The sequence below is a fragment of the Pseudochaenichthys georgianus genome, chromosome 21 (genome assembly GCF_902827115.2).
Source record: "Pseudochaenichthys georgianus chromosome 21, fPseGeo1.2, whole genome shotgun sequence".
Lineage (NCBI taxonomy): Eukaryota > Metazoa > Chordata > Actinopteri > Perciformes > Channichthyidae > Pseudochaenichthys > Pseudochaenichthys georgianus.
Window position 1 is genome coordinate 22,173,869 of NC_047523.1, and position 23,903 is coordinate 22,197,771.

Here is a 23,903-nt window from a genome sequence, read left to right on the forward strand (position 1 = left end):
TATTTTGATATGATTGCATCATATCCCGTGGCTTTAGTGTGGGTGCTCTGTCTGATCCACTAAGGTCTCTGTTAGAAATAAAACTGGGAACCCAAATATGCAATGTTCTCAGCATTGTAGGTTTTGAGAGTCTAAATTATTTGACCTGATATCTTAATCACTAATAATTACATGGATCAGGATTAGATTCACTTTTTTTAGGATCAATTGTTTCATGGATTTTCTTGTTCAGCATTGCGTTAGCAATGTTGCAATGCCATTGTGGTTGTTATTTTGTTTACCTGTTTAGCAGCTGCACATCTTGGAGCTGCTTGTACCAGTAAAGCTCTGCCTCAGGGCTCAGAGACTGGCCTGTAAGCCCAGAGAGCTGGCTGACGATCACCATGATGAGCTGCTGTGACACAATTGAGCTGTTCATGTTGGCATGGTAGAGGGACTGTACACTCTTGACGATCCTGGCAGCTGTGGCGCTCACAGTCATTGGTCCCACACCCATGTGCTGTACAGAAAACATACAGCAGAAATGTTATGTGGCAGATTTATCTGTGCGTCAACACTGCCACCAAGTGGTAAAACCAGTAATTGTAATAGAATATTTTTTTGGTACACGAATATTTCAATATGATCTGAGAAACACATTTTAATTCTAATAGCCTTCAACCAATGAGTTGTTTTTAGTATGTCCTGTTTGATTTGCCATGCAGCTACAGTACTCACACTCGTGTTCATGAGGGCGTAGACAGTCTGGGCCTCAGCATAGGCCTCCAGAACAGGCTGCAGGTGGATGTTACACCACATAGACATGGTGGAGGGGCTCAGCCCTGCTGCCTCTCTTACGGGTTCCCATGCTATGAGAACTTCACTGCACTTCAACGTGCCATTAGCCTAGAGGGAACATTTCAATACGTTATTGTGTTTCATTTGTAATGTTCCCAGAAAACTAGTTCAGTTTGAAAGGCAGGTAGGACAAAGAGCCGGTAGACAAAAGGTAGAGGCACAAGGGACTTCCCTTTATCTCTATGTTCATGTTTATGCATTAGCAAATAAAAGGGAATTAATATTACACAAACATCGCTTCTCACAAACGTACATACCAAGTAGACACACCCACGTATGTACTGTATGTGCATACACAATGTATCGGAACAAACACTGGATCAGCTATAGAGTTTCTGCCATGTCAGATCTCTCTGATAGATTGTATGAAGTAGCCTATAATTACACAAGACAATAATATAAAAATAACCTGTAATAGTGCTCTGCTCCTCTGTATATTTGTTTTCCTTATACTCCCTTATTAGGCTGTTAATAATAATGATATTTAAGAAAAAATATGTAGGCCTATTTTCTCATCCAACTATCGGTAAGATAATGAATAAGTGTTTTGGTTTGTTAATGCCAACATTCTCACTAATACTGTTAAATATGTGACCAGTACAAATAGGCAGATAGCTCGCAGATGTATGGCTCAGGCTCCAGTATGGGGAAGCATGTCTGTTTTTTCATTCTGTACATCAGGAGGACTACTATCAGTGACGTCGGTACAAGCATTCTTACTATTGACTCCTTGTCACTAAATGAGGAACATTCTTAACCTTTGAATGAAGCATAACTAATCCAAGGAACAAATGCCAGCCATAATCCAGTTGTCAGCTGCATCAACACGCTGAGCGCTAACAGGGCAAGACAACCCACATGTTATTTATATACCAGGGTTTCCGTTAGCCGGTAATTACCGGTTTTTAGCTGGTAAAATTTATAAAAAACCGGTAAATTCAAAACCTGACGGTCAAAATGTCTGGTAATAATTAGGGAGGCTCCGATCGATCGGCCGCCGGTCATTATCGGCCGATATTCACTCTTAATAGTTTGATCGGTGCTCTCTATAAAGGCCGATCAGGAGAGCTGGATCTGATCGATATGGACATAAACGCGAGTGAAGTGTAACCGGACGCGAGAGAGAGATCAGATCAGCTGCTGAGTCAGACGGAGACACGCAGCTCTGCATGAGCACCTGAAGCCCCGCCCTCTGTTTAGGGAGCTGCAGGAGCTGCATGAGAACCTGACGTGCTGTCAGGAGAGAGAGAGAGAGAGAGGGAGGGAGAGAGAGAGAGAGAGAGAGAGAGAGAGAGAGAGAGAGAGAGAGAGGGAGAGAGAGGAAAAGAGAGGACCCGTTTCTCCCGTGTTATTATTCAAATGTAATGTAAACTTCTGAATAATGTACGTTATCTACTACAAGTAGTTTGTTTGAATGTAATACTTGTGTTGTTTGTTGTTTGTGGAATCATTTATTGAAAAATGAATCTGAATTTTTCGATCTGTTACGATTATAAACTGAAGCAATATAAAAATGAGCCCCGTGAACTGAGTTTTAAACGGAAGCATATCCGCTCATAGTCCGGTAATTACCTGCTAACGGAAACTCTGCTATTATTATTGAAATATGACCGGTAAGTTTCAAATTAGTCCGGTAAAATAAATTATGCTCGGACATTTGACCGGCGAGAAAAAATCCTAGCGGAAACCCTGTTATATACCTGCATGTTGTCTTTCAAAAAGTATTAAGAATAATTCTCTTAAAATAAACAAAAAATGGCAAGGAAAAAAAGAGATAGTTATAAAAATCCAAACCCCAAGCGTGTACATCAGTTAAGTGTGTGGAAACTATTATTACATAAGGTGTAACCTCAAGATGAGAGATAGGCATAGTCAAAAGCAATAATGGATGAAAAGGTATGCATTGTTACGGCAATGTATCTCTCACGCGACACTCTCTCTCTCACGGAAACATTTTCACAAAAGATGCCAGCAAATGACTGTGAAGACACCAAAAGCAGTCTAACCTGCTCAGCTAGCTCCAGGGTGTGTTCAATGGCAGTCTGCATTCTTTGGGAGATCTCAGACAAGTTAAAATGAGTGGAGTTCGCAGACTGTGCAATCTCTCTCATCAGGGCCACCACAGGCATCTGAAGGCTTTGTATCATCACTGGGAGAAAGAAAAGACAAAGGGATTGACCAACAAGGAAGCTAGATAATAAAACATGTCCTATTTATGAAATGGTACACAAGGTACTTTTCAGCAGGTATTTCATGCATGTTTAAGGTGTGCCATTCTGCAAAAGGTATGCTTTTCAAGTCATTATCAAACCTAAAAGGTGACATCAGTTTGAATAGTGTACATATTCTTACTTCATGCTGTGTCACAGTTAATCATTTGGATCAATAAACTGATATACCTGTCTTGGGTATACAAATGTAAGACAACAGCCTTGCTGTTCAGTAGTATACTCACCGTTCTGTGCTTGCACAGTGTTCACCAAGCTTCTTATGATTTGTTCAAACTGTGGGATAACAGATGGGGTGCCGTCCCACAGCTCTGTTCCTTTGAGGGTTGACAGAAGGGACTCAAGTAGCTTTTCAAGTCTGTGAAAACACACAGGTTTAGTGCAATCACAGAAGGAACTAAACTCCATTTATTTATTATTCAATAATCGTATTATTATCTCACAAAGACATACAAGTCATTTGGTTAAATATTAACCAGCTTTCTAACTAACATCCCGTAATTAGCTGTTTGTTTTTTTCCATTACAAGTGTCAATTAAACTTACTTGTCCCATGTTTCCTTGTCTGCTTTTCCAGTCATCACCTCTTCTAGGACTGGTGCAAGATGAACAAAGCCCTCCAGAGATGGAGCAGTTGCATGTAACCCTTGGCCTCCCATGATACGAAGCCAAAGTGTGCTCAAGAGTTTTCCCAGCTGAACACAGAACAAATGGGGACAAGAAGGGAGGGAAACAGGTCGCATTTTTCACCCACTGTTTTTATGTTATTCAATGCAAAACTTAAATGTGCTCTTTGATCCTTTAAATGTTGTGACAACATTGAGGACACATAACTGATCATTGATATGATCTATCTTTTTGTTCCTGTAGTTTGGAACTAGGTGTTGGCCAATGTTTTCAGTAGATGCAATTGAGATACCAATAAGCATTAGTTTATGTAATATGTTATTCAGATAATTCCCAGAACACTTAAATGAAAGGAGAAAAAACAGACAGACACAATGAACTGCTCATACAACCATGTGACAGTGTTTTAAGCCTTACCTGACCAAAAATGATGGACACATTTTCTTCTGATGCACTCTCAAAACTTGCCCAGAGACTCATGTTGCCTGAAATCACAAGAAATATCTTTGACAATGTGGACCTACATTTAAATGTCAAATAAGCATACCTTCCATTTAAGACTTGGAGAGAAGCGTCATATTCTTAGAACAGACATCAAAATGTTGTGCTACTTTAATCCACAGCTCCTAGGCTGTCTGGCTTCAAAGCTTGAATAATGAAGTCCACAATGCGACCTCCACTCCATTAGAGTTCATCAGGATTCAACATTCTGTCCTCCTACAGTGACACAGGGAAGCTGACTTGCCTTGGCCAGACTCCAAGATGAAGTGAGTGATGTTAATGAGGACAGAGATGTAGGGCTGGGCGGTGCTGTTTGGTGGCAGGAGGCTCTGTACTGCTTCCATCTCATCCAGAATCCTGAAGAAACACAATATTTCAAAACTAAACATTTCACTAAAAGGTCACCATGTCTCATAAAGTGTTATCAAAGGATTTCAGGACTGCATGCACTCCATCTTTGTTTGTTTTCAATTATGCATCTGGACCAGTTAGTTATAGGTGTTAGTTATTTTAATATTAATGATCCACTAAGGGACTTTTTATGACAAGCAAGATGAATCCAATTCATTTTGATTAATCAGGTCTAGTTGGTAAGACAGTTCAACTAAAAGCACCTTGAGTACCAAGCACTAAAACTGTACCTCTTATAATAAAGATAAAGAAATGCTGTGTAAATGTCCTAATTCAACCAACAATAATCAGACTGTTTGGCGACCTTGGAAAAATAAAACCACAACATTGACATATTACTACTCTGATCTTGGAAGCTTGTTAGCGAATACAGGCTCACTGGCACATTTGACAGACTAATATTTAGCCAAATTAGTATACCTGTTCAGCGGATGAATGAAAGTCCAATATTCACACTCCTTTTAGCTCTGTTTTTGGTCTCCACAAACCCCTTGTTGAAATATGTAGTTTTTAGCTGATAAATGTTACACTATGTTTAACAGTAGTGGTTACCTTTTTCTGTCAGTCATTTTATACTGGACAACAAGTATTGTGGAGTGGGTTTGCTACAGCAGCTGCGCTTAACATTAACTTAAACTTTAAAGTTATATGTGTTACATTTACATCCATGAGCTCAAGGATGATAAAACAGGCTTAAATGCTCTATCGGGAAACTGCAGTAAGGTGATAAATATATGCCAGTTACTTACTACTGACAACATGTTTCACATCATGTTGTCATTTGATCCGCCACAATATAAATATATTGATGTAGCTGCTTTAGGCATTACATTGCTCATTAATTACAGCAAGGTATAACTCTCAATTATACTGGCATGATGAGAAGTTAAGAAACTGGGACTGCAGAACGGGGTGTTTAATGAGTGATGGTAGCATATACTGTATAAATAATTTTGTTCAGATAATATTGTGTTAAGAACATTTTTGTTTCCCTGACACAACAATGTTTGCTGATGGGTGTTTACTGTCAAGCCTTTTTCAACTCCATTACATACCATTAATTAAATGTGGTCATCAGTCTATTTAAGTATTTGGAAAACAAAAGCATCACTCACAACTGATTCAAGCTGTTTGGTCCAGTGGCTGCGGAGATGCTCTCAAAATATGTGGTTACTAACTCGACTCCAGCAAGCACATATTCAGCGAACGGTTGTGGTATTATCGTTTTGATGAGGCTCTCAGCTTTCTTGAGGATGAGGAGGGAGATGTTACGAGATGAGGCAATACTCATCTCTGGTTGGACAATCAGCTTCAGTGAGTCCTGCACAATTTCCAGGATGTTCTGCTGTACAGACGGCGGCAGGGGGCCTGTGGCTGCACTCAGGATATTCAAAGCACTTCGGACCGCAAACAAGATGGCTGCTGAAAACTGTTCACTCTGTAGGAAATTCCCAAAACATTTAATAAAAGAAGAAATAACAAATAGATAAAATGAACTGCTCATACAATGATGTGACAGTGTTTTAAGTCTTACCTGGCCAAACATGATGGGCATGTTCTCTAATGATGCACTCTCAAAAAATGCCCAGACACTCATGTTGCCTGAAATCACAAGAAATATGTTTTACTATGTGGACCTACATTTGAATGACTAATAAACATACCTTAAATGTAAGACTTGGAGTGAAGCGTCATATTCTTAGAACAGACATCAAAAACATTGTGCTACTTTAATCCACAGCTCCTAGGCTGTCTGGCATCAAAGCTTGAATAATGAAGTCCACAATGCGACCTCCACTCCATTAGAGTTCATCAGGATTCAACATTCTGTCCTCCTACAGTGACACGGGGAAGCTGACTTGCCTTGGCCAGACTCCAAGATGAAGTGAGTGATGTTAATGAGGACAGAGATGTAGGGCTGGGCGGTGCTGTTTGGTGGCAGGAGGCTCTGTACTGCTTCCATCTCATCCAGAATCCTGAAGAAACAAAGGGCAACAATATTTCAAAACTGAACATTTTTCACCAAAAGGACACCATGTCTCATGAAGTGTTATCAAAGGATTTCAGGACTGCATGCACTCAATGTTTGTTTGTTTTCAATTATGCATCTTGAATGGTAGGTGTAGTTAATTTGCTAAATGTTACACTATGTTTAAAAGCTAGTTGTTAACTTTGTCTATCAGCAATCTCTGTTAAATTCACATCCATGAGCTCAAAGATGCTAAAACAGGCTTAAATGCTCTATAGGGAAACTGCAGTAAGGTGATAAATATATGCCAGTTACTTACTACTGAGAACATGTTTCACATCATGTTGTCATTTGATCCGCCACAATATAAATATATTGATGTAGCTGCTTTAGGCATTACATTGCTCATTAATTACAGCAAGGTATAACTATCAAGTATACTGGCATGATGGGAAGTTAACAAACTGGGACTGCAGAACGGGGTGTTTAATGAGTGATGGTAGCATATATCAATAATTTAGTTCAGATAATATTGTGAATAGAACATGTTGGTTTGCCTGAAAGAACAATGTTTGGTGATGGGTGCAAACTGTCAAGCCTTTTTCAACTCCATTACATACCATTATTTAAATGTAGTCATCAGTCTATTTAAGTATTTGGAAAACAAAAGCATCACTCACAACTGATTCAAGCTGTTTGGTCCAGTGGCTGAGGAGATGCTCTCAAAATATGTGGTTACTAACTCGACTCCAGCAAGCACATATTCAGCGAACGGTTGTGGTATTATCGTTTTGATGAGGCTCTCAGCTTTCTTGAGGATGAGGAGGGAGATGTTACGTGATGAGGCAATACTCATCTCTGGTTGGACAATCAGCTTCAGTGAGTCCTGCACAATTTCCAGGATGTTCTGCTGTACAGACGGCGGCAGGGGGCCTGTGGCTGCACTCAGGATATTCAAAGCACTTCGGACCGCTTCCAAGATGGCGGCTGAAAACTGTTCACTCTGTAGGCCACCAGGTTTCTCTGCCACCATTAGTGCTTTACTAAGGGACTGTGTGATATTCCTTATGATGGCGAGGTAGGCCCTTTGATCAGCGCTGACAAAATTAACTATTGTCTCCAGCAGTTGATGGAGGTTTGTCATAGGGGTGGAGATATTTATTGATGGGCTTGCCCATTGGAGCATACTTTCAATGACCAACGGGACATTGGGTTGTTTCATCCACCTTTGTATGAGGTCGAGGTATTGCCGAACTTGGAGCTTGGTGACATGCAGAATGGTTGTGTTCAAAAATGGCTCTATGTTATTCTGAGTCTCTAGGTCTACCATTATCAATTCAAAAAGATGTCGGAGAAGCTCAACTGCTGTCTGGCCAATTTGACCAACCCCTGCAGCATCTATTGGGTTCTGAAGGTTGTTCATCAAGTACTCGACCTGCTTACTGACGAACAAAGAGTAATCCACCTGAGCCAGCTGTAATGTCACTTGCATATGTGTGAGGGAGAAAAAAGGATCGACAAGCCCTGAGACCGAGCTAGTGCTTGTGATGTTTTCCAGTTTTTTCAAGTACCATTCCACGATCTGGAGATACACCTTCTGAGCATACAAAGGGTCCATCATCAAAGTGGAGTTGAAATTGTCAAATGGTTCTGAGATGGCGATCAGTTGTATCAGACCCTCTACCACCACGATTTCCTTCATGATCTCCGGAGTTGACAGCTGGTTCTGCTGGAGGTTCATCTTGATATTGGCCAGGATGCTGTTCAAGGTGTGTGCAATAGCCATTTGAGGATTGGAGCTCAAGTCAACCTGGAGGACATCCCTGATACTGTTATTGACGATTAATGGAATTAGTGAGAGGATGGCTGTCTCATTACGGAGGACTGGTACGTTTGATAGGAAACTGCTGACACCATTTATCAGGCCCATAACACACTGGGCTGTCACCATGGGTTTATCCTGTGGTTCGAAGCACTGTCGGACCTTGATAAGCTCCATTATATCCACCATCAGGTCGTTTATGTTGGCAGCTCCAGCTAGGGCAGCGATGTTGTTCAGCTCCTCAAGGGTAAGGTTTGACTGTTGCAATGCATTCTGAACGTCAGACACACTAATATTTGGTGTAGCTATGATCAATCGGATGAAATGAAGAAACTGTTTGAATGTTTCCACATAGGCAGCATCATCAGAGGACAGGAGGAGTGAGAAGAACAGGGTTGCAATTTCCTCATCCTCCTGTCTCTTCAGAACAGAGTTGGTTGAAGATAATGTAAGTTTGACATTACCGTCGGCTGAGAGCATCAGGTCCAATATCTGATCCAGGAACATGAAGATTTCTGAGACTCCAGTCAAGCAGTTCTGTCCTGCTGCACATTGGATTATGTGGTACTGCAGAGCTTTGAAATCCTTGAGAAAGCGAGCAGCTTCCTGTTGGACCTCTTTTGGGAGGAATGCTATGAATTTCTGTGCAACAATGTCCTGGGCAGCATCTTGTCCAGCCTGAGTCAGGTTCATAAGGCCTTCTGGGGTAAGAAGGCTGAGGAAGTCCTTCGAGAGCATGTGGAGGTCAGTGACTTGTGCTGTGCTTAGATTCCCACTAGATGACGGGAGATGTTGTATTTTCCTCAGTCTATACAGAGACATCACAAAGTCTTGAAGCTGGCGTATGTACCCAAGAATGATGTTAGTTGGGTCACCATCTGGAGCATCTAAAACCTTCTTTAGTAGCTCCATGGCCCTAAGGATGGCTTCTACAAAGCCAGCTGAGGTCTGCTTGGTGAAAGGCTGGATGGCTTTTCTAAGACGGGCTACATCATCAGGGTTGAAGTAGTCTGAATAGGTCAGCAGGGTGTGTCCCATGATGTGAGGAAGAGACATGGTGAGGTTACCCTCCAAGGACAGAAACTGCATTGTCAACCGTTCCAGTTCAGGCATCGTTGGGTCTGTTTCATTGAATGTAAAAATGTGCTGGTTGAGTCTGCCCAGCTTCGAGGCAACATCCAGTACTGCGGAGGCATTGAGGGGACCGTCACTCAAGAACAGAGGCAGCAGTGGTTTCAGACCTGTGGACTGCAACAGGTTACCGAGGAGGGGAAGCATGACATTAGGGTTTGTAATGTTTCGGTCAGGAAGCATGGAGATCGTGTTGACAAAAACGTCCAGGTTTTCCAGCAGGTTTGTCAGGTAGGCAGAGAGCGCATCTCCACCTATGATTTCTTGTTTCAAAAATGATCCTGCCAGATTTGTATAGGTGTCCCCGTATACATGCTGCAACAGATTCACTGTTCCTTTTAGAAAACTAAAAAGAAAAGAGAAGAGTACAAGAAAACATGTCAGAAAATCCTATTTTATAGCATCTGCAGTGCATTACCTGCATCATCTCCACATACAAAAATACATAATGTATTGAAAATAACAAGGACAAAATAACTTACTTCACCAGAACATCTTGGTTTGGTGACATCAGATTCCGAGTCAGTGTTTGAACAAACTGAGGCCATTTCAAACCAGTATCACATTGAAGGGCCCCGTAATTGCTCATTGAACCTTAAAGGGAGGGTAAAAAAAGTACATATGTACTTAAATTGGTTGGATTTTTTTATTGAATACTCACTTAGTTTATCATAAACTACTTTCGCACTTAAATTGAATTTGGAGAAATATATACTATAATATATACTAGGCCTATTGGCATTCTCTATTAATCAATGTGCACAAGACCAATTTAAATAAAAACACTAATAAAGCCAAATTGGCCATTTATGTTTTGTCAAACGTTTACTGGAAATATGTTAATTCACAATTTAAACTTTCAATTGATTTTTAATTGCTGTATACAAGGAGAATATAAAGAATTCACAGACAAAAATGTGTGTAGGTGACGATTATTACAAAGAAGGGAAAAAAAGTATGAAAAGAAGTTGGATAAAGAAAAAGAAAAATAGAAAAGAAGAAATTGTACTCACAGTTTGGTGGTTGAGTTGTGAGTCCAGGCCTGTAGTTAGAAATCCAGTAGAGCATGTGAAGATAGTCCTTTACATCGGGCCACAGTTGACTCTTCTCAATATTTTCTCCAACATTCACCATGATAGAGAAAGCACTACAAGCAAAGCAAATCACAACAATGTTTAGACAGTGAAATGATAACTGATATTATGAAATTGATACTCCTATTCACCTTTTATTTATTTTTTTCTCCACTTAACAAAGTGAAATGGACTATTTGCATAGCTTTTATCCAACTTAAATCAATAACCTTCACAGGAAGACAGGCACTAAAATCTTTTGAGTTACATTGATTATCAGAGTTCGAATAAAAACATGTTTATAACAAGATAATAATATTTGACATTCTATTGCCAATCATCTCTTAAACTTAAAAACAGATATGCAGAGCACCATGGAACCCTGAGGCTATATAATCAACACGTTCACAAGACCTTTGTTGAAGAATTCCCGTAACATCAGGAGTGCTGTTGTCTGGCATCCAGTACGCTCCACCCAGCACTGTGGCCAGTCTGTCGAAAAGCACACCGAGCTGCAGACTGTTGTTGTACAACCTGTGCCATTCAGAGAGAATCATGGGAAGTGACACGTTGTAGTGTGTTTGGCCTGTGAGGACACCGTACAAGTCTTGCGCCTGTAGAAAGATAACATAAAACAAGTTGTTAATCTAAAGGTATACCTGCGTGACATTAAATATGAATGTGTGTTAACGTAAGACTGACTTTCATTTTAACTGATTAGGTACATTTAGTTAATTTCAACAATGCAGAAAAGCCAAAATGATAGTAATTTGCTTTAAAACAACACAATAAATAAAGTAAAAAACATAGTTGTTTTTTTTTTACATCTTTTAATGTAGTTGAGTAACGTTTACCTTCTGAACCAACGGCAGCCAATCCAGCAGGAGCGCTTCCTGTAAGGCGGAGCTGTTCTGACAGATCATTGATCTCCACACCTCTGTCTTTATGCTCTCTGACTTTAAGAGCCATTCCAAGGGTCCAAACACATCCTCACATTGTAAAGACTCAGATGAGAGAATCTAGTCAAACAGAAGCAAAAAAACACCAATTAATTACCGTCATTGATTTTCTATACAATAAACAAAAACATCAAACATCCCCAGAAGTCAAGGTCCTTATATGATACTAGAGAAATTAATCAGACAGGTGTTCAGTACGTCACCCTAGGCTTCCTGCACATACCTGCATAACAAAGCTTTTTGAACAATGCAAGGTTGCTCAACGTTTTCTTGGGAAATAACATGAGGGATCAGATAGACCAGGGGTGCCCACACTTTTTCAGCTTGGGAGCTACTTTTAAAATGACCAAGCCCAAAAGATCTACCGACAGGGCCGCCCCTGCCCAATCTGTATCGCGAGCGTAAGTGCATAATAGTGCGCCGCCTTTGTGCTTCAGATGAGGAGGTGAGGCCCCCTCATAACTGCATGAACCTGTATGGCACAATACAACTCAGACTGGCTTACCTGTACGTCAATCAAGTGGCAAATGCCATAGTAAGGATGGATGATAGGCTAACTTTGAAACCAAGCCCATTTTAACCAAACTATGTAAGGGAATTTACTGAGAAGTGAAACTAAAAGGTAACCGTTTCCTTAAATATCGATTACAACCTGCCTGTTTGCTTGTGCAACTTCGACAATGTGCAATCCTCTATGTCTTTCTGCCTCGAGTCAAGCAGCTAGCCACTAAGCTGTAATGAAGCGTTGAGGCCTAAAACTACAACAATAACACCGTGGTTCTTTATTAATCAAGAGAAAAAAAGGCAAAGCTGTATGGTTAGTTAAAATACTACGAGCATACCTTCATGATCACTTTCATCACACTGTCCACGACTTGAGCAATCCAAGCGCTTGCCTCGGTCTGGTCCTGTAGGATCGCCAGATAAGCCATCTGGAGTTTATCTGCATCTTTCATGACATTGGCTATGATTTCTGAAAGTCAGAAAGAGATCATCATTATTAAGTGATATGCTATCAAACAAAACTACATTTATAACAAGAACAAATAAATCCATGTTTGGAAACTGTTATGTCAACCAATTTGTCACACAATACAACCCAGGGGGATTGTGTTTTATAAAATAAAATGTGTGTGTGTGTGTGTGTGTGTGTGTGTGTGTGTGTGTGTGTGTGTGTGTGTGTGTGTGTGTGTGTGTGTGTGTGTGTGTGTGTGTGTGTGTGTGTGTGTGTGTGTGTGTGTGTGTGTGTGTGTGTGTGTGTGTGTGTGTGTGTGTGTGTGTGTGTGTGTGTGTGTGTGTTTGCGTCTGTTTCCCGCTTGGTTACTCCTACTTTGGTTCTTTCATTATTCCCCTGAGAAAGGGAGTGAACTTGTTCCATTCACCTCTGGTTTTACAGTACAAATACTTCAGGGGGAGGAAACAAAAGTGAATGTGGCAGTCAGTGGAAAAATAAGTCATACGTCCTCATTGAACTGAACTACTGAACTGTAGTACTGTACATGTGTTACAGTCAAAAAAAGATGTCTAAGTTTGCATGTAGACATCAGGATGTTTAACTGAGACTTCACTGATGTTTTCAAGTCTTACCTTCTACATTTTCAAGGGACAGTGACGCAAAATTCATGGACTGGAAGCCTGTTCCGAGGATGCTCTGGAGAACCATATCCAGCTCTGGCACACTTTTTATAATCTCCAACACCACTTGACCGACTCCCAAAAACCTGCCGAAACACCAGACTCAAAATAAAGTACAAACTATTCATGTTACAGTGGACAGCAGATGTATATATCTGATCAGATGATAGCTGCAGGGCTCTGTTATAGCTTACATTTAAGCTTTTTCTACAGCTAAATATTCATATTTATATAGTCATACTATAGTCAAATGTATATGGTAGACTTTGTTTAGCTAACTTCAGCGAGTGAGAAAGACAGAGTAAAGAAACAACACAAGAAGGTTACAGCTAGTATTTTCTAGGTATAATATATTAAACTAAAAAGGTTACATTTGCTGAAACAAATTGTACAACAAATGTTAAAGAATTGGTATAAAAATAGCTTTCAACATCCAAAATGTTATCTATAAAACACATCTCCCTAACAATTTCACAGGAAAATAACCAATTGTTTCCTCTACTGTGTACATTTATTTTGATAATGAAGCATAACTGTTAGCTGGAGCAAGAGATTACAAGAATGACCTTTGATGTCTCTGAACCCAAGTCAAATCCTCAAGCCTTCAAATAAACATTTCCTAGAAACTTACACTTGTCTGACTAGTTGTGTGACATTCAGAGAGCCCTATTAATTGCTTCAATGCAATTCACTAAATACTGTTGTTGTTGCAGCTTTAAGAGAAACAGAAAACCTCTATAGGATGTTATAGGTGATTGAGAATGTACTATACTGTACTTACAGCTCCTCCTCAATGTTTTGTGGTTGTGTTTCTACGCTACGCCTGATCCTTGGGTTGCTGGAGACTCCCTGTCCTCCTGGAGATAGCGTTCCCATCAGACTGTGCAGCAGCCCTTTGGCGTAAGACACGTCGTGGGGAGCAACATGCTTACTCCACACCAGGAGAGCCTGGGCACAATAAAGTGGTTGTTACCAGAGGGTATGCTGAATTAGGCTAGCAACGTTAAAATCATTTCAGTTGAATCCTACCTGATCTGTAAATATTTTTTACCTGTCTCTAAATATCAGTGATCAAAGAGTATATCATGTTGTATCTATTTTTTTCACATATCCATTCACCTAGGCAAATTGACATCAAATGACATATAACAGCGCTCTTAATGATATTAGCAAGATGATATGGTCAAAATACTACTGTACGGCTCTTTAATTTAACACAAATACACAGCACATATTCTTATATTATACAAAATCCTACTTAGCAATAAACCAGGCTCTGATATAATAACATAACTTTGTAGATGCTGTCCGGCTGACTGTTGAAGCGTGCACGCAGAGGGATGACTGTGTTTCCTGACTGCTTCTGATTGGGTATTACAGTACCTCATCAAAACAAATCCACTAACAGTGGCAGTGCTAATTGGATGTTTTTAAGGGTTCTGTTCCCCAGGTGTGACCTGGGTTTCACGGTTGCTTGTTGCTATGGCCAACAGCTTGCGACCCTTAGTCTAATTATTCAATGTTTGGTGAATCTAATTAAAAGTGAAGGTGGAGCACTTGAAAACACAAATTAAAAGCAATGACAGAACAACACAGAGAGAAGAGAGAGAAAAAACAACAACTAGCTGACTCATTTGTGATGTCTGTGATTATCTCTCTCGTACCTGCTTTGCCAACTTATCCGGGCTGATCCAACCCAGAAGCATATCCACGGTGCCGGTGCGGCACGCTGCTGTTAGCCATATCGGGTTGCTACTGTTGTCACACAGGCACGAACTAGCCATGCTGCTGTTCAATGCCAGGCCAATAGCCTAGAGAAGGGAAGATAATTAAAGTCTTTATATGGTGGTGACTCGTTTATGGATTCATTATTACCACATAGAGTCAGAACTGTAGTAAAACAGTGTTGCTTCAAAATAATAGTTCTGGGAAAAAACCCTTTCATATTGGTTCATTAAATATGAAACTACAGCAAGCACATGGTTAGTTTAGTTTATCCTTACAGGTTAAACTGCCTCTGTAATGGAACAAAGAATCTAGGCATGTGGGTTTTTGTTAACTTTAAACAGACCTAGGCTCTGTTAACCTCTGCTTTATTCTAAGCTAGGCTACTGGGCTGTACAGTAGCTTCATAATCTATTACAGTATATAGGCATGTGAGTGAAAACATATGCATAGAACTCATCATCTAAATCAGATTTTTACATTTTCTTGGATGGATACCAACTCGTATTTTCATACCATATAGAAAGAAATGCTTTAACTTAAAGACTGGGATCAGCACGTACCTTGTCCAGAGGTATTTTGATGTTTTGTAAGAGAGCTTTCACCATTTCACTTAGTGTGTCATTCTGCAATGTGACAATCTCTCCAAGGGGAATGGACACATCTAAATAAAATAAAATCACATGTTCAGATGTTACACCCTTATGGCATATCAGCATTTTACCTGCATATTTACAAACATAGCCTACATCTTATATACATTAAAGTATTTTGAAAAAAAAATGGGGTTTATTCAGTACAGCTGATGAAACGTTACCTCTGCCAGGCCAGTTTTGAGCATAGTTGATGAGGTTGATGCCTCCCACAAGCAGTGGATGCACCGTGGAAAGTGAGGCACCTGCTTCAGGGAAATTGCTCTCGATGACACGCAGAGAACTAAAGAGACCGCAGAGGAAAAACATTTCATTCTCAAGACCTGCAGAAAACACTTGGAAGAGCTATTGATTAGACACATACACATTTGACCCTTCTGCTGCTTTAAATCCTTATATCCTTTTTTTCTAAACTGACTAAATAAATAAACACCTTTATAGAGCTGCCCTTGATTCATTTTGAATGAATCCGTCATTGAAAGTACATTACCCCTGTAAGTTGCTGAGTAGGACCTCAGCGCTGTCCAGCCCTTGGTCGATGGAACCAGAATTGAGGAGCTGGGGAATGGCAAGAAGAGTTTCCCACAGTGGGGTCTGACTTTGCAGCTTATCGAACACCAACACCGCCACGCCAGCCAACGTCATGATCTCATCAGGCTCTTTCATCATCAGCTGCGTCAGTATCTGAAAACAGAGGTCAATGAAACAAACTTCACTGCAGCAGTGTCCCTAAATACTTACTTTTTGTATGTACAAATATATAAAAGAGTTGAGACTTGCAAGTTACAAATTGTGAATGCAAGCGAACACACACCTGGTTGATTGTGTTGAGCGAGACTTCAAAAAGAGTGTTGTTGGAAGTGCAGAAAGTGACCACAGCATAGGAGATACTGTCCGGTGACGAGGTGTTTATCATGGGCAGCGTCAGGGAACAGATGGCTCTCTTAAACAGGTTTACTGACTCCAGCATTTGGAGCAAGCTCTCCTGGATTCAGATTATTACTATTAGTAAATTCATACAATAAAAAATTATAACACAAATGTCGATTGTACCTTCACAACACATTGTTTATAGTTCCACAATCTACTGTATCGCTTAACTATTGAAACAATCATATTGAGCAAGTTATCAGTTTAAAATACAGTTTGTTTGTTTCTTGTGTATCCCTTATCTCTGTCAAGGGTAAATACAAAAAGGAAGTGGAATTTTAAATAAATGGTTTTAGGTATTCCTATGAGCCTTTTTATGGTCAATAATGGCTTAACTGCCACTAACACTGGTTTATAAAGAAGAGACTGAACAAGGTTTCAGTTAAGTGGCACTTGACTGAACGAACAGGCTTTTCATTCTGTACTCTCAGCAGTGTTGTTCCCCAAATAATAATTTGTACCTGATCAGCAGGAAGTGTGTTATTCATGGAGTTCATGAAAGAGGCATTATTAGAGCTTCCTTGGTGAGATGAACCTTTAAAACAAGAATACACATTGAAAAACTGTGTGAATATAGCAGTTACAGTCATTCCTAATATCATAGTAAACACATTAGCCAACAGTAGAATGGGCTAGAGTAAACAAAGTTGAATGTTTTAGTACCAAAGTCAGATAAGTCCACAATGTGGTTCTAAAAATCAACGGTTCAGTATCTTGAAAAACAGGGTTATTTGCTGTCCTGCAGATTATAACCTCTTTTATACATGTATTTCTTAAATATAAAGCTAATTGGAAACAGTTAGCTTAGCTTGGCATAAACACTAATAGTAGAGGGAAACTGCTAGCTTGAATGAATTCTCTAAATATATAATAGGTATAATAAATAAATCTCATCTGCCTACCAGCATATCAAAAATGCATTTATGAACACATTATGTTGTTTGTATAATCTGTTCAATCCAAAGTGGCTAACCAAAGGCTAGCTATTTCCCTTTTTCCACTCTCTTAGCTCAGCTATTCTTCTCTTTTCTCCAGATTCAAGTTTGTTTTACAATGTTTATTCTACAACAAACGTGTCTTTTCTTCCCGATGTACAGAGCATGGCTAGTCTTTCTATAACATGTGTTTAAATTGTTATCTGTGCAATAACATGTGTCTGAATGGGGCTCCTCAACACAAAATGAAAATAACTTGCATAACTTGACCCAGAATTTGATTTGTTAAAATGAGCAGAACAATGTTTTTTAGCATGGTACATGGAAATGAGGATAACATACCAAAAAAGTTGTTTAACACCTCAAACAGTGCTGTAGGATCACTGGCAACGCTCTTGGGAAGAAGGAAGTTGAATAATTCATCCCCGTTAATCAGTGTTGACAGCGGAGAACTCTTCTGTTTCCTCGACCTATCATACAGAGTCAAAAGGATCACATGAGGCAATGAAAAGATAACCAACCAAATGTATGTCATTTGAAACCAAAATCTGTAGTGGGTGTGAGTGTAACTAGTCTGGTATGGGTATAAAGTTTAAACCATCAATCAGCATGAGGTCGAAGGTTACAAAAAACTGGTTTCTACCAGCCAGCGTCATTCCTGTGTCTGGAATATATATTTGAGTGACAGCACACGAGAGCTCAACAAAGGCAGAAAAAACAACTCTAAGGAACTAATTACCTAGTTAACACTTGAACTACAACAAAATAGACAGGCTTACATAAAGAAACCCGCTCCCTGTTTTCTAAAGATTATGCAACTCCATGTGTTGGCGGAGTTGTTTTAAACTAAATTAAAAAGTAATCACTCATCTAGAATACCATCAAAGCATGTTTTTCTTTCAGAATTTTTACTTCTCCTTATCTATTGTTGGTACATTTCCATGATCACACTAACTAGTCATCTCGTGTGATGCAGCTATGCGGAGGTGAGTCACTCCTTTGTGTCTCTCTTGCCCTCTGTACATCTTTTTTTTTAATAAATGGTATGACACCTGGGATGGAGCCACTAGAGACATTACGTATATGTGTAAGATGGAGGGAAATTATGAGGCGGTATAGATGCAGTGATGCTGACTGAAATCACAACTTCAATAAACATTTGGTGCTCCTGCAGTATGGGTCAGAAAAAGTTCATCCAGTTCATCCAGTCTATTCTACTGGGGATACCTTGAAGTTGACTTTGATGCAGCTGGGTCCACCAGGTGGGATGTGTTGTGACAGTTGCTGTCTGTGTTGCACATGAGGGTCTGCAGGAAAGGGAAGAAGCCTGCGCTGGGAAGGTTTCTGGGTCCCACATAACCTGGAGGAGACGTGACAAAGTGTAAGTTGTAGCGAGAATGCTTGAACACATCAGTAAGATATGTCCTTAAATGTGTACATTTGGCAAACAAAACTCTGTTATTGGAACTATCCGAAGTAAGGCAAGGCAAGGCAAGGCAAGGCAAGTTTATTTATATAGCACTTTTCAACACAAGGCAATTCAAAGTGCTTTTGAATTCAAAGAAGTGGGTTACAGGTAGATTACTAGCTTAAATACTCCATTCAATTTATGCCGTATTATTTACTATATGAAGGGGTAGATATATGTAATCAACCTTATAAAAATGTTTGATGTGGTGTTAATAGGCAGGTCCAAAGGAAAGCTGTGCATTGTGAACATACTGAGCGCTTTGTTTGAGCGCTTCATTAAAAAAAAGAAAGAATTACATTTGCCCAATTGGTTGTTCATTTCTATTTGACGTATTTCTCCCCACAAGATCTTGAGCTTGAACTATTTTCCATTTTCTGAATCACTGCCAATGAATTAACACACCATTTATTTTCAGGAAACAATCTTAGCCATTGCTTACATTTAGAACAAAGACATACGACTAGACTGACTGCATGGTATAGTACTGCTATGGTATTAAGTATCATTTCTCAGAAAGGTACTTGACCCAAAAACAAAACTCTCTAAAGAATATGCAGAGCAAACAGCGTTGACATATAATTGATGTTTATGATATCTAGAGCAAAAACAGTGACTCGTGAAGACAAACAATAGCGCCTTTCACGAAACCCAAGGACGCTTTACAATGGGAAGTAACAAAACAAAAGGTAACAAGGAGTATAAAAGTCGGTACTTGAGTTAAGGTAACATTTCATATCCATTGACATAACGGCACTTCAAGTAGTGCAAATCTGATAATGGGTTGAGGTTTGTGGTTTATGATAAACACTATGAAACTCAAATCAAGCAGGGTGCCAATGTTACATTTCAGCATTGAACATTGTTTTCAACTGTCAAAAAAAGCAACAAAAGATGTGTGTATATTTTGTTTTCAGCAGTTTATCATTAGTCTTTAACGCTTATTTCAGCACCTCTCATAATACAACAGGGGCCATCTCATGGAAAATAGTTCATAACAAGGAATAATTTGATAACACTCAATAGTTCTGTGAGAAACTGTGTGATTCCAGACTAAATTGCAACCCTATACTACCTGAATCAAGGTTACTGCTGGTCATTCAGTATGATTGGTCACTGAATATGTTTTGTTGCTTGCTTTGGGAGTGGTCTTATACAAAAGCAACGACACAATAAACAGCACTTAAAAGGGTAGAGTAGGTCCTATTGTTCGTTTCACTGAAAAGTTATTAAGTTACACAGCAATCCCTGCATCCACAGAATCTGATCCATGAAAAAAGACCGGACAAACAAAGGTAGGAGGGTTAACTGGTTAAAGTTTCTGCCAGAGTAAGATGGGTACAATGTACATTTTTCTGATGCTGTATATAACGCATCACAATGTGCCCATTATCCCATGCTGACAGGTGCATAGGAGGATGACGTTCTCTTAAAATAATGCTGACGCAGTTTTAAATGTTCTTTCTGAAAGACGCAGCTTATTTGTTAAAGAACCAGGCTTACTGGAATTAAAAAGGCTTTAGGTATGTTTCTAAAATCTTGTGGTATGTTTTTTTCCAAACCACCTGGTTTGAGTGTCAGCCCCTCCCTCTGTAACCCCATACTTGGGTTTCATCTGCCATCATATCTGGCACAACAATAGCAGAAAAATATACTTGTGTAACGCTCCCTCCTGAATAACCTTTACCCGCATTATTGTAGAAAGATTAATGTACTTTCTTTCCTCTGGGGTTAAATAACAAAGGAGTGCAAATACCATGTCAACAGTGCAGGTATATTGAGTTAAACTTTCCTTTTATTTGCCTTCATTGAGGAATCGGAATGGCCAAGTGATTTTAAACAATATACAAACACCCTGCTGCCTCGGTCAAGTCATTATTTGGTGATGAAAGCTTCCATTAATCAACAGCCAATTGGATCTTTCCCTTGTGTCTGCCACTTTAAGATCTTGCTCTCTATGAAGTTAAGAGATAGCAGCCAACAAATCTTTCCTGTAATTTGTTGAAAAAAATTGCTGATATGGAAACAAACAATAATTTGTAAGTACAGAATTACCAGCTGTGTCTCTTATCCAGTAGTTACTTTATTCTGTTTTCAGTCAGATTGCAGATTGCATAACAGTTAGACTTGTCTTTGTGAAGATATGTATTTGTAGCACTATTTAATTACATCTTTACATGTCACTAACATGGATCTAAATCAAAGCACTTTTGTATACCCGTGCGGTGTTGTACTTACATATATCTTTTTGAACTGGAGGGAACTGGTTGCGTGTCACAGCAATGATGATGAAGATGATCAGAGGCCAGGCGACCAGAGTCAGGGACCATAGCTGTAACACAGGATATGATAAAACAGCAATATCAGTTAATAAAGAGGTCATATACATTGTTTATATATAAACTGAATATTTTAAGGGATAAATAGTTCATTAATCCTGAAATATGGAGTATCCCTTCATTAAAAGGTGCTGTATGTGATTTATTCCCCCAAATCCTTCTTAAGAATCCATGTGCTTGTATAGAAATAGAATTGCCCAGCTCTTGGAAGTCACTTACTGGCTGTCTGATGGCTGCGAGCCAATTCTTCCAGAGGAGAAGCTTCAGCTGCCGTAAAAAGGCCATCAGGAGGGGAGGCTAGTAACAAAAACAAACATATGAGAATGATCAATCTATGCATTTATTTTCTGTTTTAAATTATCTATAAAATGTAAAAATATTGACACATGTCCATCCCTGTTTCTCAAAGTCCAAGGTGATATGTATAGGTAAATGTTTTGTTTAATCAGTCGTAAATCTAAAGATATTCAGGTTACTGTGATAAAAAACTGAGAAAAGCTGAAATACATTTTTTTTTTTTAGATAGCAATTTATGTATTTCTTATGAACATTTTCAGTTTGAGTCATTTCTATGATTAAATGATTATCTGAATTGTTGAACAATTTGACTCGATTCGTCGCCTAATTGTTTAATTCGGCTTTAACGATTTATTTGTATTTGATCCAATCCACTTTATTTATATAGCACATTATTAAAAACAGAGGGTTTACCGAAGTGCTTCACAGCAAACAACAATAATATATAAAAGGCACAAAAGAATAGATAAAAGGAACATAAATGCTATGGACAGAAAATAAAAGCATAAAAATCGATAAAAACATAGCTTAAACTGACTCGAAAGTGAGGGAAAAGAGGTGGGTCTTCAGGCGGGACTTAAAATGTTGAAGTTATCATGAACTAAGTTCCTATTGTGCTCAAAGAATTAAAAAAATGCATTTCCCTGGACCCTGTTTTAAAATCAATGTGTCAGCTATAAAGTCGACATTGAAGGTATCAGTAACATACTAGTCTTATAATATGAAGGCTATACGACACGTGCATAATTCAATTGATCTTATTTCGTGTCATACTTTGATATAGCCTAGTAGTAAACTGAACGTGAACACAAATAAAGTTTCTCACAAATCCACATGCATAAATCACGTCATGAAAATGCGTTAATAATTGACAATATAAAATAAGTCACTGTTAAATGTTTTTAAAGTATGAGTCTTACCTGCTTGCGTGTGTCCTCTTTACTGTTGAAAACGATGTGTTATCTGACTGTAGAGCGCAGGATAACGAAGGACATGGCGCGAGCTGGCCCCTAGCAGGATGCCCTTTCCATCAGACGATTCAAAGTAAAAGAGGAAATCACGCTCAAAACCCCAAAAATTAAAGACAAAAAGAATGACCCAGCGATTTCTGCACAGGATAAACAACCTTCACCTCTGTTGTTGCCTGCTGCTTATGTGACTAGCTCAACCTGTGTGTGTGAAAAGGTAAATCTGAAGAGGGGCGTGACTACACAGTATGGCACCTGACTTCAGGGAACACGGTCATATCTGTTCTCAAGGTGCCCTATAATGTCATTCTATTTTAAGCTAATCATAGCGTATCTGACATAATTTATTACTAAAGCTTATGAAAGATGTTTTAAAAAAGATATAGAATTAAGCCAATTTGGATCAACCTACTTGATTCCTTTGAACATAAAAGCGTATAGTCTTACATGTCTAATAATACACATTTCTGTGTACAAATGTTTAAAAAAATGTTGATCACATATTTGTTGAGCTTTTCCTGTGTTTGACCTGCAGTATAATGTGTCAGTTCCTCTTCAGGGTAAGACTTCTGGGTTTAGGTTAGAAAAGTGATTAATAGAGGAAAGATGAATGTGTGAATATGTAATGTTACAAAACTTTTGATATGTATGTTATACAAGCAAGAGCATTGGTTTAAAGGGGACAGAGCAACTAAGCATCACAATACACTCAGTCAGTACAATGTTGTTGAGGATGGTCTCCAGGGGTACACCTGTTATGTAGGGGATCCACAGGGAAAATAAACAAAACAATGCAGTGTATTCGCATAAAGCTGCACATCGTATGACTTTGAGAAAACAAATGAAGAAAGCCAAGAAAAACTGACCAATTTTTTTTTTTTAAACTAAAGTTTGAAATGTAAAAAGAAATACCATCACAATTGCTTAATTCACACAAGATTAGATTCAAGATTTGAGAATTCTTTTTTTACTTTAATCAGATTTCTATGTGACTATAGCCTGATGCAGCTCAAACTAATGTCATTTTTAACTTCACTTTCATACACAAACACACACTCCCTGTGTGGGTGTACTTAATTGCAACTGATAAAGACACAGCTGAATGACTCAGCAGAATTGTACATAAAGAGTGGAGCCTGAACTATCAGGTTAACATGTGCCAGTTAACTGTTACCATTACCAGACATATCAAACGAGGCAAAACAAAGGACAATAGAAAGCCTCAGGGTTGGGCCAACTGACAGCATATGTCACAATCATACTGTTAAGCATCAAGTGAATTCTGTCATCAAAGTAGTCTTATTGGTTTTTCATCCTCATACATGCAGCGAAAATTCATAAAAGTCATACAAGAAATCTCTGCTGCTGTAAAGACTACATACATATAACATCCTAA

General features: G+C 39.1%; 2 protein-coding genes across 2 annotated transcripts in view; both read right to left on the reverse strand.

The window, feature by feature from the left end:
• Positions 1 to 9,713, reverse strand: part of abca12 (ATP-binding cassette, sub-family A (ABC1), member 12) — a 64,021-nt gene extending 54,308 nt beyond the window's left edge. Inside the window, exons 1-11 of the mRNA XM_034110277.2 lie at positions 7,253 to 9,713; positions 6,467 to 6,579; positions 6,138 to 6,205; positions 5,719 to 6,041; positions 4,437 to 4,549; positions 4,109 to 4,176; positions 3,611 to 3,759; positions 3,293 to 3,423; positions 2,844 to 2,986; positions 718 to 885; positions 282 to 499 (exon numbers count right to left, since the gene is read on the reverse strand). Coding sequence (XP_033966168.1) covers positions 282 to 499; positions 718 to 885; positions 2,844 to 2,986; positions 3,293 to 3,423; positions 3,611 to 3,759; positions 4,109 to 4,176; positions 4,437 to 4,549; positions 5,719 to 6,041; positions 6,138 to 6,205; positions 6,467 to 6,579; positions 7,253 to 9,708 — 3,950 coding nt within the window. The 5' untranslated portion in view covers positions 9,709 to 9,713. The remainder of the gene's footprint in view (positions 1 to 281; positions 500 to 717; positions 886 to 2,843; positions 2,987 to 3,292; positions 3,424 to 3,610; positions 3,760 to 4,108; positions 4,177 to 4,436; positions 4,550 to 5,718; positions 6,042 to 6,137; positions 6,206 to 6,466; positions 6,580 to 7,252) is intronic.
• A 39-nt stretch (positions 9,714 to 9,752) lies between these two features.
• On the reverse strand, positions 9,753 to 22,534 carry LOC117466363 (uncharacterized). Its single transcript, XM_034109571.1, has 20 exons — positions 22,508 to 22,534; positions 21,462 to 21,539; positions 21,142 to 21,235; positions 18,663 to 18,795; positions 17,778 to 17,905; positions 16,962 to 17,035; positions 16,385 to 16,555; positions 16,061 to 16,254; positions 15,735 to 15,853; positions 15,481 to 15,581; positions 14,857 to 15,003; positions 13,974 to 14,140; positions 13,145 to 13,278; positions 12,400 to 12,530; positions 11,453 to 11,617; positions 11,013 to 11,212; positions 10,539 to 10,672; positions 10,008 to 10,119; positions 9,811 to 9,871; positions 9,753 to 9,779 (listed from the first exon to the last, which is right to left on the reverse strand). The coding sequence occupies exons 1-20, from the start codon at positions 22,532 to 22,534 to the stop codon at positions 9,753 to 9,755; spliced, it is 2,397 nt and encodes a 798-aa protein (XP_033965462.1).
• Between the last annotated feature and the right edge of the window lie 1,369 nt (positions 22,535 to 23,903).